General features: G+C 42.3%; 1 protein-coding gene across 1 annotated transcript; it reads right to left on the bottom strand.

Moving 5' to 3' along the window:
* Positions 1-11,800: 11,800 nt before the first annotated feature.
* snai1a (snail family zinc finger 1a) lies at positions 11,801-15,250 on the bottom strand. Its single transcript, XM_030133805.1, has 3 exons — positions 14,962-15,250; positions 13,929-14,444; positions 11,801-13,291 (listed from the first exon to the last, which is right to left on the bottom strand). The coding sequence occupies exons 1-3, from the start codon at positions 15,035-15,037 to the stop codon at positions 13,107-13,109; spliced, it is 777 nt and encodes a 258-aa protein (XP_029989665.1). The 5' UTR covers positions 15,038-15,250; the 3' UTR covers positions 11,801-13,106.
* Between the last annotated feature and the right edge of the window lie 1,523 nt (positions 15,251-16,773).

Here is a 16,773-nt window from a genome sequence, read left to right as displayed (position 1 = left end):
CTCCTTATTTTGGATAATCCTTTATGGTCCAACTAAAGCAAAAATTAATTTAAAAGTAAAAATGTGGGTCATTTAGCAACACTAATCTGTCAAAGTGTCTCTAAAATGTCCCGTCAGAGAGATTTTGAATACTGTGTTTTGACCCATAATGACAATAAAGTATCTTATCTTATCCTATCTTATCTTATCTTATCTTAGTACAGATCAAGGTTATAATAGTTTTGGATTTTTCATTATAGTTTAGTTTTATTTAGTTTTGACTTTTTATTCTCTAATTCAGTTAGTTTTAATTCATTTTTAGAGCAGGTTTGCTAGTTTTTATTAGTTTTGGTTATTTTCTAAATGCGTAGTTCTAGTTTGTGTTTTTTGTTTTTTTAATATCTTTTATCTTCTTCGCCATCGAATTCAAATAATTCCCAGACAGGACTCTGCTGATTTGTCCAACCTTTAGTCTCCATGTTTCCAGGTAGAGTGGGGACGACTCTAAACGACAAGAGAGAAGAAGTGACAGACCGTTAAATATCATATGGTGCCAGCAGCTAAAATTGCTTGAGGGAAATAAATCGCTTTTGAAATCAATCCGACATTGACAAAGACGAAAACTAAGGGAATTTTATCCATAATTTTTATACGTTTTAGTTAGTTTTGTTAACACACAATACAGTTTCAGTTAGTTAGCGTTCTTTTCTTTTATAGTTTTTATTTATTTCAGTTAACAAAAATGTTTTTACAGTTCTAGTTTCCGTCATTTCATTAGTTTTCGTTAACGATAATAACCTTGGTACAGATACGTGGAACTAGTGGAAGTGAATCTTCTCCTTTTTAAGTAAAAGTGGAAAAAGTACAGGCTCTGAAATACATTCAGATAAACTGAACCCTACAAAGGACATTTCTATATGTTTCTGTTGGCTGATTCTGACTATTCCAACTAAAAAGAAAAATATGCACCGATGCCCATAAAGTTTTCAGACACATTCCTCTTTTTATTCCTGTTTATACACATCAGTAATCCCCTCTGACCTGCTATAATGATTACACTCTGTCCCAGTAACACTCAATCTGTCAAGAATAAATCACTGTCAAAATCATTTCATGAGAAGTGAAAATATATTATTCCAACTTTATGGACAATTGTGTATTAGTGACTCTGATCAAATACAGATTTAATTTTTTGCAGTGCAGCCTCAGTCATGTGGGTATTCTCACCGTCACATGACACAACTTTATGTACAACAGTGTGTTTATAAATGTACATATACAGACATTAATAAACATGAGCTTTCAACATCAGCAGACTGTGAATGTCAAACCCGTTCTCTCTTTTTTTTCCTATTAAACAGAATCTACTAAATCAAACCCTTTCTCCACAGTCCAGCCTCCCTGTCGCATCTGTTTTGTCAAATGTAGTTTTTGTTTTCGTGCATTTATCTACGGTGGTCGACAAGGGCCAAACACACTACAACGGCCCAATGCGTCTCAGTTAGAGACAACAACTGCCAGTACAGAAATGATGCAAATTCACAAACTCAAACACAGTCTGAACCAGGTACATAAAGAGGAACATGGTGCAAATGGAAAAATGCACAAAAAAAAACACAAAAATAATACATAATCATCAAATGTTCTGCAAATAAAGAAACAATTCAAACCTAAAAAAACATCTGCAAATGAAAACCGCCGCAGAATCAGTCAGCCCAACAGAAGTGCTCCAAACCTGTAGGGGGCGCTGTCAGTAGAACAGACAGGATGGAGAAAGAGATGGAGAACAGCTGACTGACAGGGTTTAAACTACAGTGGAACAAACTGAAGTTACAGTGTAGCACGGTCATGTTACTTTTCTCAAATTCTATTGTACACTAGTCTGTTGTCTGTAAACGCTGCCCCCTACAGGTTTGGAGCACTTCTGTTTGGACTGACTGGTTCTGCAGCGGTTTTCATTTGCAGATATTTTGTTGGTTTGAATCATGCCTTTATTTGCAGACCATTTGATGATTATTCTTGTGTTTTTGTGTCTTTTTGTGCATTTTTTCATTTATACCACGTTCCTGTTTTTGTACCTGGTTCAGACTGAGCTTGAGTTTGTGAATTTGCATTGTTTCTGTACTTGCAGCTGTTTTCTCTAACTGAGACACATTAGGCTGTTGTAGTGTGTTTGGCCCTTGTCGGCCACTATATTTATCAGTGGGATTCACACCAACAAACGCACAAAAAGTGTGTTTTCTGTGTGTTTGCTCCATTTATTTTGCTCTTAATGGGAAGGCATATGCTGATGTAAAAAAAAAAATAGGGCAAGGTTCTTCTCAGTATTAAAACCAGAGGAACTTGTTTTGAATTTGTGAACTGTATGGAATATAAGGGAGTAGAAGTCAGCTGAAAACTCCTCTGAAGTCCACTAAGTGTTTGTACTTTGTTATTTTCCATTCCTGTCTCGGTGAACTGACAACATCCACACTTGGTCTACTTAATTTAAGTGTGGTTTAAAGGACAGGTGCGTCACCATTTGGCTGCTTCCAGACGCATCGACTGGGTGTCAAAGAGGAGATGGATGGGGGGAGGAGTGACAGATTGGGGGGTGTTTGAGCTGAAAGTCGTCCCCTTCTCTTCCAGGGCTTTGATCTTAGGTGTGAGCGTCGGAGCTGGGGGGCATGTGTCACTCATTAGCAGAGCGGTGAGAGTGTGGAGGCTGGCAGGTTCCCCCCGTGTGGAGCAGAGTGGGGAGGATGCTGCTGCTGATGGGCTGTTCCTGCTAATAAACTCTGAGTGTGGTGTCAGGGATCGTTAGGGGGTGGGGGGCATTGAAACTCCATGAGAGAAATAAAGAAGAACCCTGGAGGACCTGTATGCAGCTCCTTTCCTCCTCCCTCTGTGATGAGCAGTGCTTTCATTCCACTCTGCGGCACTCGCTCTTATGCTAAACTGATAGCACAGGAAGTGGAAGAGACCATTTCATTGAACGGCTCCACTGCCAGCACTCACTGTCCTGGGAGAGGAGGGAAATGGAAACCAGATGTCTGAGATCCACCGTGAATATGTCAAAGCTCTCGGACTATGTCAGTTCCTCGGTGTCCCATTGGTGGACGGAGGCAGTTCTGCACCGTCATCATAATGTCTCTAAGACAGTGTCCCTGTGGACGTCTCATACAGTCTTGGCTGCAGCTCCAACCCGGAGACTCCGGGAAATAAGTCTCACTGTTCCACTAGATGTTTTTTTTTCTGTTCCTTAGGTTTCAAGCTCACCACATTCCTCAAATTTCAGGGTAACTTCCCATATCCCAAGGCTCGTTCGGGTGGCAAATCTCTCAGCACTTCTTTGTGGATAGATTGCTTTCTCTTGCTTGAGAAAATAACAAGCAATAGAGTAATGACTTAACAAGCAACAGGATAATGGCTTCAACATGTGCAGGACTGTGTGTGTGTGTGTGTGTGTGTGTGTGTGTGTGTGTGTGTGTGTGTGTGTGTGAGAGGGTGTGTGTGTGTGTGTGTGCACGCGCGTGTGTGTGTGCATGTGTCTGTGTGCGTGCATACATTTGGGATTGAGAGAGTACTTACTGACTGTGTGTGTGTGTCTCTATTGTTTGGGAGCTAAGCAGAATCAACTGGCCCACTGTTTAGTTCTGTTTAGTTCTGTTTTGTTGGACGCCTTTGAAAGCTGGACCACTGCTGAATCGATTGCTCTCCTCCAGGTCCGCAGACCCAGTGCGTCACAGTGACAGGCCCAGGCTGGGGGGTGGGGGGTGTCGGTGGGAGTGCCGGGTGTTTTCCATCAGAACCAGCTGCTGTGTCGGCCTCCCACACAGATGTACCTCTGTGTTTTCACCTACGTCTGTGGTCGTATGGGAGGATGTAGAGACACTGTGGCAGCATGTGTGTGACTGATGACAGTTTGACAGCGGCTGTGTGTGTGACAGTGTGTGTGAGTATGAAGATGGTTGGTGTACGTTCTGTTGAAGGTTCTAATGCCGTGCATCTGTTCCTGCGGTGCTGGGTCTCAGCTAATTCAGGAGTCTTAACCCTCTTTGATCTGCAGTTGTAACAAATGGCACGTACTCGACACCTCAGTCTGAACAGTGTCATTCCAAACTGTCCTGATGCAAACATGCCTATGTGTTCAGACTGAAGGCAAAACTCACCCAAATCAGATGTGTTTGCACAAATGTTACTCAGATTTGTTCTTTCCATGACAGCACCAATCATATGGAATCTGTTTTGGATTCTTATTTGGGCCAGTCTTCATATAGGATCCTAAATCTGGGCTTTTTTTTTTTTTTTTTTTTCAAATGTTTTTTTTACTGAGTTTCTTCAAACTTATAAACCAATGCAATATATAAAACAGGAATGTTACACTTAAAAAGACAAACAAAAAAAAAAAACATATAAATGAACAGATGAACAAAAATATCACATATGACATTTCAAATGTTCTAAATGAAAACACAAAAGTACTGATGAAAATGGAAAAAGTGCATATTTATATAAATAGCCATAAACAAATAAATAAAGGATTAAAATACATATAATTACATTTTTTAAAGTAAATAAAATAAAACCTATTAAATGTACAGAAGGTGTGTTACAAAAGTAAAAAGATACATTTTGGTGACAATGATCTGCATGAAACCATCTGATTAGTTGTTAGTCTGGATAGAGTTAACGAAGGAGAGAAAAGGAGCCCAGGTTTTGTTAAAGAGATCAGAGTCTTTTCTTATACTGTACTTAATTTTTTTTAATCTATGTTTTTTTAACTGAACACTAAAACTAACAATGAATAGAAATAAATCTGTTTTCTGAAATAAACATCTATATCATATAAAACTATAACAGACGATGTAGCACAAAGTGAAATAAATGAAAACTGCAGGTCAAATCAGCCTCCTAATGTTAACTGTTGATAGTGAATAAAACTAAAATGACTGTCCAATATGGAACATTCAAAGGTTTCATATGTTTGATTTATTGTCTGATCTGCCTTGGCGGGGGTTTGCGCTCTCTGAGTGCTTTTCTACTTTGTTTATTTATTTATTTCTAACACATTTTTCCATTATTATTGAAACCATAAAGCCATTATGATGTTGTGCTGATGTACAAATGTAGGCTACACTCCAAATGACCAGTTCTGAAAGAATCAATAAAAAAACATAATTTTTTTCCTTGTACATATTATATATTTTATACATCTTTCATTCTTTTTACCTCCACCAGGAGGTATTGTGATCACTTTGCTTTGTGTGTTTGTGTGCATGTTTGTTTGTTTGCATGCTTGTTTGTGAGCAAGATAACTCAAAAAGTTATAGACGGATTTTCACAAAATTTTCAGGAAATGCTGATACTGGCTCAAGGAAGAAATGATTAAATTTTGGGTGGTGATCGGGGGGGAGGGGTAGATCTGTCTTGGCGGAGGTCTGCCCTTTGAGTGCTTTTCTTGTTTTGTTTTTTTTATCACTTCTTACCTTGTATCTCCATTGTTGGTTGTCTGTTGGGATGGCTCTGTCTATCTGTCTGTCAGTCAGTCACAGCTCTGTCTTCCACTTCACATCAGCTCTTAAATAAAAACATAAATGCTGACTTCACTGCCTGTCTCCATATTGTTCTCCTGTGTATGTGGGGCAGTTCAGAACCAGGACAGAACCTGACACTGGACACCTTTAAAAAATAATCAGAGTAGCCAAACAAAGAAAATCTGATCCCACTCATAAATCTGAATCAAGCACAAATGCTTTTACAGTAAGAACTGAGGCTGTTCATGGGAAATGACATGTTACGGACACTATTATGAGTCATTTACCAGCTCCTGTCAGTCATATTCATGTATGTGACGCACTGAGTCCAGGCATGATCCGACATGTTTGGCCTGGTGCTTCTTCCCTTTCATATGTTTCAACAACTCAAAAGCTCCAAAACTAAAGAACAAGTGGAGAGAAAATCTGTTTCCCAGAGTGCAATGAGTGCTGATGTTTACACGCTGTTCCACTGTGGCATGTTCTGACAGGTGGGTAGAAATCTACTTTACCTCTTTCATAATACTATTTCAAGGCCTCCGGCAACAGCTCAACGTCCTGTTGCACCTTGTCTGGGAAAATATGCTCAGGTGCATTTCACTGCAGCAAACAGGTGATCTGTCCTCCTCTGTCAGATATGCTTTTCAGGTTTAGACTCAGAACAGACAGATGGTGGTATTGGGCTGGGAAAAATAACATTGGACCCATTGACTCTGTTTACACTGTAGGTAAATGTGGCCCCAATCCGACATATGGGCATATGTGACCTGGATCTGATCTGTTATACACAGTCTGAACAGCAATAATCTGACCCAGACCACTTTCATATGTGGTCCTAAATCTGATACGCATCTGATATTTACTCCGCCAAGGAACGGTGGGGGTTATGTTTTCATTTGAGTTTGTTTGTCTGTCTGTTAGCAAGATAACTAAGAAAGTTATGGATGGATTTTGATGAAATTTTCAGGAAATGTTGATACTGGCACAAGGAACAAATGGTTAAATTTTGGTGGTGATGGGGGGGGGGGGCTGTGCTCTGAGTGCTTTTCTAGTTTCCAGTTCAATTCAATTCATTATTTGTTCACCCCTTTATCACAACAAGGTTGCCTCATAGGTCTTTACAGAATTAGTTGGATATGAAAATGAACAACAGTTAAATAAACAGTAGATGAAGGACATGGATTAATGTCCTGGTCATCCCCCGTCCTTAGATCCTCCTTCTCGGCGAAGAAAAACTCCAAAAACCCAGTGGGAAAAGAGAAACCTGAGGGAGAACCACAGTGAAGGACAGATCTACTCCTATGGATGGACAGGGCTTCCAATGTGACTTCAGTCTGAACGTCCTGGTCGCATTTATCCGACCTTTACGTCATTGAAATGCGACAGACGTCCCAGTTGTTCGTCCCAGGAGGAGAAGCGGAGGAAAAACATATTTCCTTCTGTAAACACAGTGCGTGCTTGCATGGTCACGTATTCCATCAGGACCTCTTTTGTGCATGTGGGTCACTTCAGGGTCACATTCAGTTCAGACTCAAAACTTATAGAAGTCACATTTAATGTGGAATATGAACCAACACACAAAAAAAATCAGATTCTACCCAAAAATCCAACTTGTGCATTAAGACCTGCTGTGTGGGCGGAGCCTGTATCTCCTTTATTTTTCATGGTCTTCAGGTCAGAGTACAGTATGTGTTGCTTTTGCTCACTGAGATGCCACACAAGAATTTGGGAGTAAAGATGGTTACGAAAGCTGGGTCAAGATACTCTGAGAATCTGTAGTTTCCTGTCCCAGGCTGGAAGTCGGCTTCCTCCCTCCTTCTCCTCCCTCCCTCCTTCTCTCCAGGCCCATCAGCTCCAGAATGAGGCAATGCCCAGAAGGAGACACAGAGGACAAGCAGAAAGCTTCGGCGCCATCCATCCTTCTACCTCTCCCCCTTCTTTCCTCTCTCGCTCTGCTTCTCACTGGCATTGAGTCCACAGCAACACATGTCTCTGATCAAGTCCAGCCTGCGTCATCAGTTAGTAAACTCCAGGCTCCAGGAAAACCAACAGAGAGCACATTCATAACCGGCGACCCTGTGACTGAGTGTGTGATTCATTACTCTTTAATATGCGCCCCCTACCCCCATCTCCAAACCCACCCAACCACTTCTCCAATCCAGCCCTGGGGCAACTCCACAGCCTGATCAAATTCATCATTAAGCATACTTGTGGTGTTACCGCTGTTGGCCGCCTTATTTACCAGATGCAGCCGTTGTGTCTTTAGCCTGTTTGCAGCTCCGCACAGAGGAATTAGCTCTGCATTCTGACATTTACATCAGTACTCTGAACTTTACTGTGTTCGGAGTGAAAGGACGGCATCACGAAGGATCCTCTCAGAATGAGAACTTAGGAAAGTTATTAACAACAAAACATTAGAGAGTAATGAAGTGCTCTGGAGCAAGGTGACAGACATGGAGAGGTGCTAATCTTGGTGGAGGAGGCCAAGGGAGTAATACATGAGGTGAGAGGAGCCTGGGGAGTCCAGCTGAGGATAGGAGGAGAGCGTCGACGCTTTTAAAGTCCGTCCTATTTTTAAGTACAAAGCACTTCCATAGACCTGTTTCCATTCCCTCACATTAAAGCCTTTTTGCTCAATCCACCGGCTGAACTTATATTTTACACGTCATAATTCTAAAGGAACATGGTGAAGCGGTCACAGTTTATTTGTGTCTTCAAACGCTGATTATCAGTTTACTGTCAAGTGACTGTTATGTGTCAGTAAAAGGACTACTGACTTTCAGGTGATAGTCACAAGTGGAACAGGCCGTCAGTGTCTATAGTGTGGTTTATGTTCAGGCTCCACAGTCTGGGAGAGGTTCTAGAACCATGTGGTTCCAACCTGTAGGGTCCAGGACTCCCTTAGACGGTCCACGTAGATCACAGGGGGATCACAAGGCTGAAAATCAGAATGGAACACTTTCGCAATATTAATGTAAATACTGTCTATGAAACTATTTAAAAAGATGTTTCTTTGGTTTTCACACAGTGACAGATCAGCTCATATGCACCTTAACCTGACGGTTTACTCAGATTACATCTATCTGCCTGACTTATCTTGTTTCTGTTTAATGATCAACTTGCAATTCCTGTTTTTGAATGTGTTTATTTTACACATATGATGACACAATCAGGAGGGAATAAATAAATATTAATTGATATAAACCATCCGTCCATACAGATACAGTTTGGACTATACATCCACTTGTAAAAATATGGCTGAAAGGGGCATTAATTATACAAACTGAAGAAAAGTGGGACAAACCAAACTAGAAAAGGGGAAAATCTACAATAGATGTTATTTTTGACCGGAAAAGTTTTTTGACAACCTCAGTGTTTTGTTGCATGAGCTTGAAGTTGCTCCTCAGTTTTAGACCCAAATACGGGAAGATGCAAAAGAAAAGGTTCCGTGTGTTTTTGTGTTCCGTTCCTTCTCCGTGCTTCCCCACGCCTGGTCTGAACCACTGGGGCATTTTCTAACTATTGTGAACATGACTCACGCGCACCATCCTCTTATGTGCTGCATGTGTGAAACTCCAGGCGTAACCCTGGATCCTTCTGTCCAAAACCTTCCCGGAGTTCATGTCTGAGGGTCTGGGTTTGAAGTGGGGGTCTGAGGGCTGTTCCTGGGAGAATTCTCTCCAGGTTTTGTGTGTCATGAGTGCAGGATGAGTCCTGTTTATGAGATGCTGACAGCTTCTTCCTGTCTCCCAGGCCATGAGCCCTAACTGCTGCTTCACTGAAGGACACTCTTTAGTTCCCAGCCACCCAACTCCACCCAAAAAAATTGGCTTCGAGAGCAGCCAGGGGTGAGACAGCTGATGGGGGGATGGGAGCTGGCGCTGGCAAAGTGTAGCAGCAAATTCACAACTAGAATTCTGTAACTCCTGGACCCAGGCGGCTTTTTTGGGTAAAGTAGGCCAATGTAAACTCCCACTTCCTGTCGGCCTTGTCTCAGAGGGGGAGAGATGATCCTTCTGTGAAGAGGGAAAGGGCTGCTGCTCTGGAGGGACAGTTTCCACTCACTACACACACATAAATAGAAACACAGGCGTAGAGGCAGCCAGAGAGTGAGTGGGAGAGAGAGAGAGCGAGGAATACACAAACACAGTGGGGTTTAGGAATGTTAAACACATGCTTTATGGCATAAATAGCAGCCACTTTTGGTAAATTACAGTGAGTGCTCTGGCACTGTAAAGCACACAGCAGGAAAACGCTCTCAGATTTCAGATCCAGGCCTTCCACTCTCCCCAAGGAACAAGAAGGGGAGCATGTTGTGTTTTCATTTCTCTATAAAAAGGGCAGAAATAAGTACAGTAACTTATGATGTAGCAGAGTTCAGTGCATGTACTGTTTGTACTGCAGCAGTGACTTAGTAAGAAAAGCTTCAATATAAAACAGTAAGAACGCAGAGATGTGTGTTTGTCTGAAGCTGGTGTTGGAAAAAATACAAAGATGAACATGATGAGAAAACAGTCACTGATAACCAAAGAGTAAAATCTATTAAAGGAAGGTGCTGGATTCAACTGTCTTTGCTAACAGAGTTTCTTCAGTCGTCTTTGCTAACAGAACTTCTTCAACTGCCTTTGCTAACAGAAATTATTCAATTGTCTTTCCTAACAAAACTTCTTCAGTTGTTTTTGCTAACAGAACTTCTTCAACTGTCTTTGTTAACGGAGGTTCTTCAGTTGTCTTTGCTAACATAACTTCTTCAACTGTCTTTGCTAACGGAGGTTCTTCAGTTGTCTTTGCTAACAGAACTTCTTCAACTGTCTTTGCTAATGGAGGTTCTTCAGTTGTCTTTGCTAACAAAGCTTCTTCAATTGTCTTTGCTAACAGAGCGTTTTCAATTGTCTTTGCTAACAGAACTTCTTTAGCTGTGTTTGCTAACAGAGCATCTTCAATTTTCTTTGCTAGCAGAGCTTCTTCAGTTGTCTTTGCTAACAGAGCGTCTTCAACTGTCTTTCCTAACAGAGCTTCTTCAATTGTCTTTGCTAAGAATGTCTTCAACTGTCTTTGCTAACAGAGTTTCTTCAGTTGTCTTTTGCTTACAGAGTTTCTTTAACTGTTTTTGCTAACAGAACTTCAATTATCTTTTGCTATCAGGGTTTCTTCAGTTGTCTTTGCTAACAGAGTGTCTTCAATTGTCTTTTGCTATCAGAGTTTCTTCAACTGTCTTTGCTAACAGAGTGTCTTCAATTGTCTTTGCTAACAGTTTCTTCTGTTGTCTTTGCTAACAGAGTGTCTTCAATTGTCTTCGCTAACAGAGCTTCCACCCTCACCTCAGGACATGCCATCAGCTGACATCATCAAAATAGTCCTGAGCTAACCTCTAACAGCTGAGTTTTTTATTAGCCCTTTTATCCAACAGCATCCTGGACAGAGGACATGAGGACATACATGCTAAAAGGGTCTCAATCAAGGACATTAGTTCCATATTAGCCCTGCTCGGTGCCCTCGTGCAGATGGTTAAGGCTCTGTAGAAGCGGTCGTGTTGGTCAGTAGTGAGTGTGTGAGGTGATTCACTGTGTGTGCAACACTGGTCTTCCTGGCTGGTAGCTGTGAGCACATTTCTCCTGACTCAGGGGGAAATAAGGAACTGTGCCGTGGAACAGCTTACCTCACTCTGGGTCTCAGCCCACGCACTCCGACAGACTGACTGACGAGAGGCCTGACTTACTGACTGAAAACAGAGCCATGAGAACCTACAGCTCCAGTCTGAGCACGCTCTGACTCACTGTCTGGGCTGAGGAAGCAGAGAACGGTATACTGTCCCAGAGGAGGAAAGTATATACACACACACCGCAATCAGGGTTGGACCACATGGACCGACTAGAGTTCCACCTTAAGATCTTTTCAAGAGCTTTAGCGGGCACGTATGAACTGAAGTTAAATATTGGGAAATGATTGAAAACAGAAGTTGACTTTCACTCAGGTTCTCTTTTAACTGTTGCTGCGCTGACAAACCCTCATATATGCAGTGTTTGAACAGTGACAGTGAGAAGGAGACAGCAGGTGGAACTGACAGCAGGTGCATGCAGTTGTTCCCGTCCATCCCAGGGTGAGTTCACCTGTGTGTCTGTAATTCAGTTTTATCACAATGGCCTGTTCACTCAACAGACTTCACATCAAGACGCTGATTAGAAATATCCCAGTTAATGATCAAACAGGCCTTTTATAAGCAACAGATTGACTCTGCACGTTTCCACATCAGTCTGAAGACCAGATCAACTGTACAAGCCTGGCTGAACGCAAGACCGAGCAGGTTTAATAAACATAAATTACTTTATTGAATGAAAATTTATGACATACAAGAAAAAGAAGTGAACACACAAGCATGGTACAAAACTGAAAGAACACATCTGCACATTGCACTATAAAACACCGCCATCAAATGTTTAGGAAAGTTAAAAACTCATCTTTGTATTGTCCAAGGTTCTGATCACATATAAGGAAACCATGTTTTCATGGTGTAAACTTTACAAATCTTTGGTCCCAGCCTTCTTACATTTCAAACTGTTTGGCACTAATTTCTACTAATACTGCAATCAATGTTTAATTCCAACTGAGGTAAGGAAAGGCACATTTTGGTTTCAAAAGTCACACAATTTCAAGGCACAAATTCATTTCTAACAAAAAAATATATGTATATATATATGGCTTTGGCTGGTATTATTAACACTGTTGTAACCTTGAGTGCATGGCTTGCTTTATCATCCACGTCACAGTGGAGCTGCAAGTTGAAGCTTCTTTGAAAAAAACAAAACAAACAAAAAAAAAAAACAGACGGAACGGTTATCTCTGAAACTCATCAGATTAAAGAGAAGGTTTGGATGTAGTCAAAATAGAGGCTTAAAATGATCCCCACTGTTGAAAAAAAAGAGACTAAACGGTGCCATTCCTTTGTGATGACACGCTTCCTCTTTTTTCTTAAGCAAACCAAGGGCAGTGGAAGTCACCTGCTATCAACCAGCGAAGGTCATGGCTGTAGCACCTGTTAGCACCTCGTCTATCTACACCACAGTACCAGGGACAGCTGGGTGTGTGTGTGTGTGTCTCTGTGTGTGTGTGTGTGTGTTTTGAGGCACGCTGAGAGATTTATTCCGCCCACGCACCCCTACCTCTCAGCAGCTGTGTCTAGTACATGATCCTGATCTGGCCGGCATCAGGATGGAGACAGGAAAGAACACCTCTTACCCCAATGAGTTCACTACATATTTGGTCGTTGGAATGGGCACAACAGCAACAAAGGAGCTGATATCGAGTGAGTGTCAGCGTTGCTCAGTTCAGATTTGGCCACAACCTAGAATGGAAAATAAATCTGCTCCTCAGATGTTGTTTTTTTTTTTTTTTTTTTCACAGAGCAGAGAAGCTAAGAGGCTTGTAAAATTCAGATCCGTAATGAGGCTTTCTTCCCTCCAGGTCTCTTAAAGCAGGCCATTTCATGCTGGTTGTGGCCTTACAGGTTGTCAATAGGCCAGCTGGGCTCGTGTAGACCCCCTCTGCAGGTCTACAAACACCCCACCACCCTGAACACTGACTGGGTCTGTGTGGTTTCCCCTCCGTGGCGTCTCAGGCTGTAGCGGAGCAGCACCCTGAGGAGCTGTGTTTCTGCAGCAGTGACATCCGGCTGAAGGTGCGAGAGCAGACGCCGCACTGGTACTTCTTCACTTCGGCATGGGTCTGCAGATGAGCCCGCAGGTTGGAGCGGTCCGCAAAGGCCCGGTTGCAGTGGGGGCAGGAGAAGGGGCGCTCGCCTGGACAAAAGGAAGGGTGGAAACATGTCACATGACTAGAATGCCTCTACATGTGTCTGCAGCCTTCGCTAACACCAGGCCTCACACGGTGTCAACAGGCAGGTGTCTGCGAGTTCACAAGAGCCATTCATTAACATCTCAGACACACGAAAGTCATTCTGAAGATAATGAGGAACCACATGGTCGGCTGGTGGGGTCCGAGCCTGACTGAATTAGCATGATTCAATCACAGCCAAATGAGATTAGCATACTAACAAGTAGCTGCAGGTACTAAGTGCTCAGTAATAGAAGAGCCTTCAGGCAGTTCTTCAACCCTTTGTCAACCCCTCTGTTGTCTTCTAAGCAGCAACGATAAGATAATTAACCAGTCATTGTTAGAGGGACGTTAAACACAATGACTGACTGAGGGCTTCCCTGTGTGATCATGTCTGCTCCTCCAGTGTTGAGCTCATCGTCATACAGTCGTGCTTGCTCAGCTCAGATGATGAGGGAGGGGCCTGCTGACTCACAACAGCTCCACATTCACAGCTTATACAACACGTACACTGATTTCCTAAACCATGACTCAACTACTACATGGAATGTTAGTTGATGAGAACAGATGTGTAACGGTGTTGTGTGTCTGCAGACTTTTTACCTGTGTGTGTGCGGATGTGTCCTCGGAGCAGCCACGGTCTGGAGAAGGCCTTTCCACAGGTGGTGCACACGCAGGGCAGGGTGTGGGAGCGGATGTGCATCTTCAGCGCCCCCAGGCTGGTGTACTCTTTGGGGCAGTGTTTGCAGAGGAACGCCGGCCTGGCTGCTGTCACAGGGGCTTCTCTCTCCTCCTCTTCCTCTGGAGGACTGACGTGGGCCATGACGCCTGTACATTTCATCCGCTGACGGGGGGCGTACGTGTGCACGGGTTCGGGACTGGGGGGGTCCGAGGTGCGCCCTTCGTCCTCCTCTCCACTACTGCTGGCATTGCTGCTCAGGCTGGAGGGGGAGCTGAGGTCCAAGGGGCCTGATGTGGCAGAGGGCTCTGTTTGAGAGGTGGGCAGGTAGAGGGTGGGCAAGACGCTCAGGTCCCACACTAGGCCTGTTGTGAAGCAGGTGGTGCTGCTGTTGTCCCCTGAGGAGAGCTCCGCCAGAGGAAACCTCTCCAATGAAGTGTCTGAAAAGAAGGAACACAAGTGGTTAAAAAGTTAGAGACTTCAGTCCAACCTAAACCAACTGTGATGTTCCAAAAGTACCAACAGATGAACCCATCCTGTGTGTGTGTGTGTGTGTGTGTGTGTGTGTGTGTGTGTGTGTGTGTGTGTGTGTGTGTGTGAGTGCGTGTGTGAACATTTAGGTTAAAAAGTCTTGTTTTTCGCAGCTTTAAACTGGAGCCATGAGGAGGCTTCATGGGCCGTTTCCTCCCACGTATTCACAAGGGCTTGTAACATGAATGGAGCTCTGTCTGGTGGTCGAAGGGGGGGAAAGTGCATCTAACGGGCCATAACTTTACCAGGGAGTAGCTGGATTTGGACATCCAAAAGCACCAGGAACATTAACAGTGTTTAATATCCACACACACACTTAGTAAAAATGTTACAACTATTTAAAAAAAACGGATTTTAAAGCTCCGTTGCGCACTTATATAAGGACGGTTCGGCACATTAATAGGAAAAAGAAGTTTGTGAACTCACCATTCTGACATTCAAGTTCACTGTAGTTTGGCTTTTGTTTAGCGAAGTACTTTTTGACTAAAAAAGACCGCGGCATTGTCCTTTTGGAGGGTGGAAGAACTGTGCGTAAAAGTATCCTGTGGTCACGACGCACAGATTCTCCGAAGAATGTGAAAGTGAAGAAAACCCCGGTCCTGCGATTTTCAACCAGAAAACATATATCCTCCTTTAGTCCAAAAGTTCGGGAGGTTTTCAGCAGACAAGTGGGTGTGCAGCTTTCCTGCAGAATGACTAAATGCTGGCCTGTGTTCGGATCATACCCTAACACAGGCGGTAGGGGTGTGCTCGCCCCAGGGCCCTCCCCACATCCCATATCACTGCTCAAGTGCGCAGGAAGGCACTTTCCAACAACAAAAACATGAGCCTCACAGCGTTTACAGTCAGGAATCCAGCGGCGCTGACCTGCACAAGGTGACAGCACCGTTTAGTGCACGCAAAGCCCCATGGGAAAGCCCTCAGTCCGGTGGTCCACACTGGTCTGCTGCTGCCTGGACTAAAGCATCAGGACGGAGGCACAACTCTGCAGAAATGGATCCACTTTCATCTACATGTCCATTGTGTCTCTGTGTCCTCCGTGTGTCTCATACTGTGGACACAATCCCATCCAGTCTGTTCTCTGTGTGAAGGACACATGGGATATGTCCGATTAATAGTGTTTTTAGACTCATTTTCCATAAAAATATGAACTCTTAAATGTGTGACTGACTGTTGTTGATATTAGAGGGAGTGTCATCAGACCTGATGCACTAGAAATATTCAACTGGCACCGAGATGTCAACTTTGAACCCAGTGAAAGACTGGACTAGAGTAACAGCACCATCTTCTGGAAGAAAACAGTAACTCTATACCTGGGTCCATTCAATAAACACTAGGTGGCGCTGTGTCAAGTTTCAAGTTCCATTTTTCTGATTCTGAATAAAACAGTTCAAACAAAAACTTATATTTAAAACATGACTCAGACTAATAGTGTACTAACCTCCTATTCTCCAAGCCTATATTAATGTGCAGTTTTAATTTCTCTTTGTTAAATAGAACATGTAGTGCTTTTTCTAAATAATAAAAAAAAGACCCCCATTCTTGTATTTCTTCATAACCTCATTATTTCTTACCACAGTAACATGTATTCATCTAAGTTATTCAAACTTCATTTACAAAGACCAACAATACATGAACAAAACATACATGGATTATTCACTTCACACATCAGTTCATATCACAAAAACATACCAAAGAAGACATTCAGACATTTAATTATTGACAATAACTAATAATACATGAACTAACATTAGAATGGACTATTTGGTTGATACACAATTTAATATCACACTAAAGCAAACCTAACAATGACTTCATTAAAATAACTGATACTTGGTACACTGATACTAGTCTACAGTGGTTATAAATGCATAATGTGGATAATAAGTTTAAGATAAGTCTGTTTTCAGTTTTTTTTGTTTATTTATTTATTTATTTATTATTTTTATTTTCAGAGTGTCAGCAGTGTGTAACAAACCATAAAACTCTATATCGTGCAATACCTGAATATTCAAAGATTTATTTATTTTTTTATTGTCAGTTCACTAGATCTACGTGACATACAGAGAACTGAAACGCTGTTTTTCTCACCTTGCTATTAAATACCATGTCATTTAAAAAAGAAAAAAAAAAAAAAAAAAAATTGAATCTTTTTTGGAATAAGGCTGTGACACAAGAAAATGTTAAAAAAAAAAAAAAAAAAAAGAAAAAAAGTATAGCCTACCTAGCAGTGCTGTG

The sequence above is a fragment of the Sphaeramia orbicularis genome, chromosome 5 (assembly GCF_902148855.1).
Source record: "Sphaeramia orbicularis chromosome 5, fSphaOr1.1, whole genome shotgun sequence".
Classification (NCBI taxonomy): domain Eukaryota; kingdom Metazoa; phylum Chordata; class Actinopteri; order Kurtiformes; family Apogonidae; genus Sphaeramia; species Sphaeramia orbicularis.
Note: the sequence above shows the minus strand (reverse complement) of the source record. Positions and strands in the feature narration are given on the sequence as shown.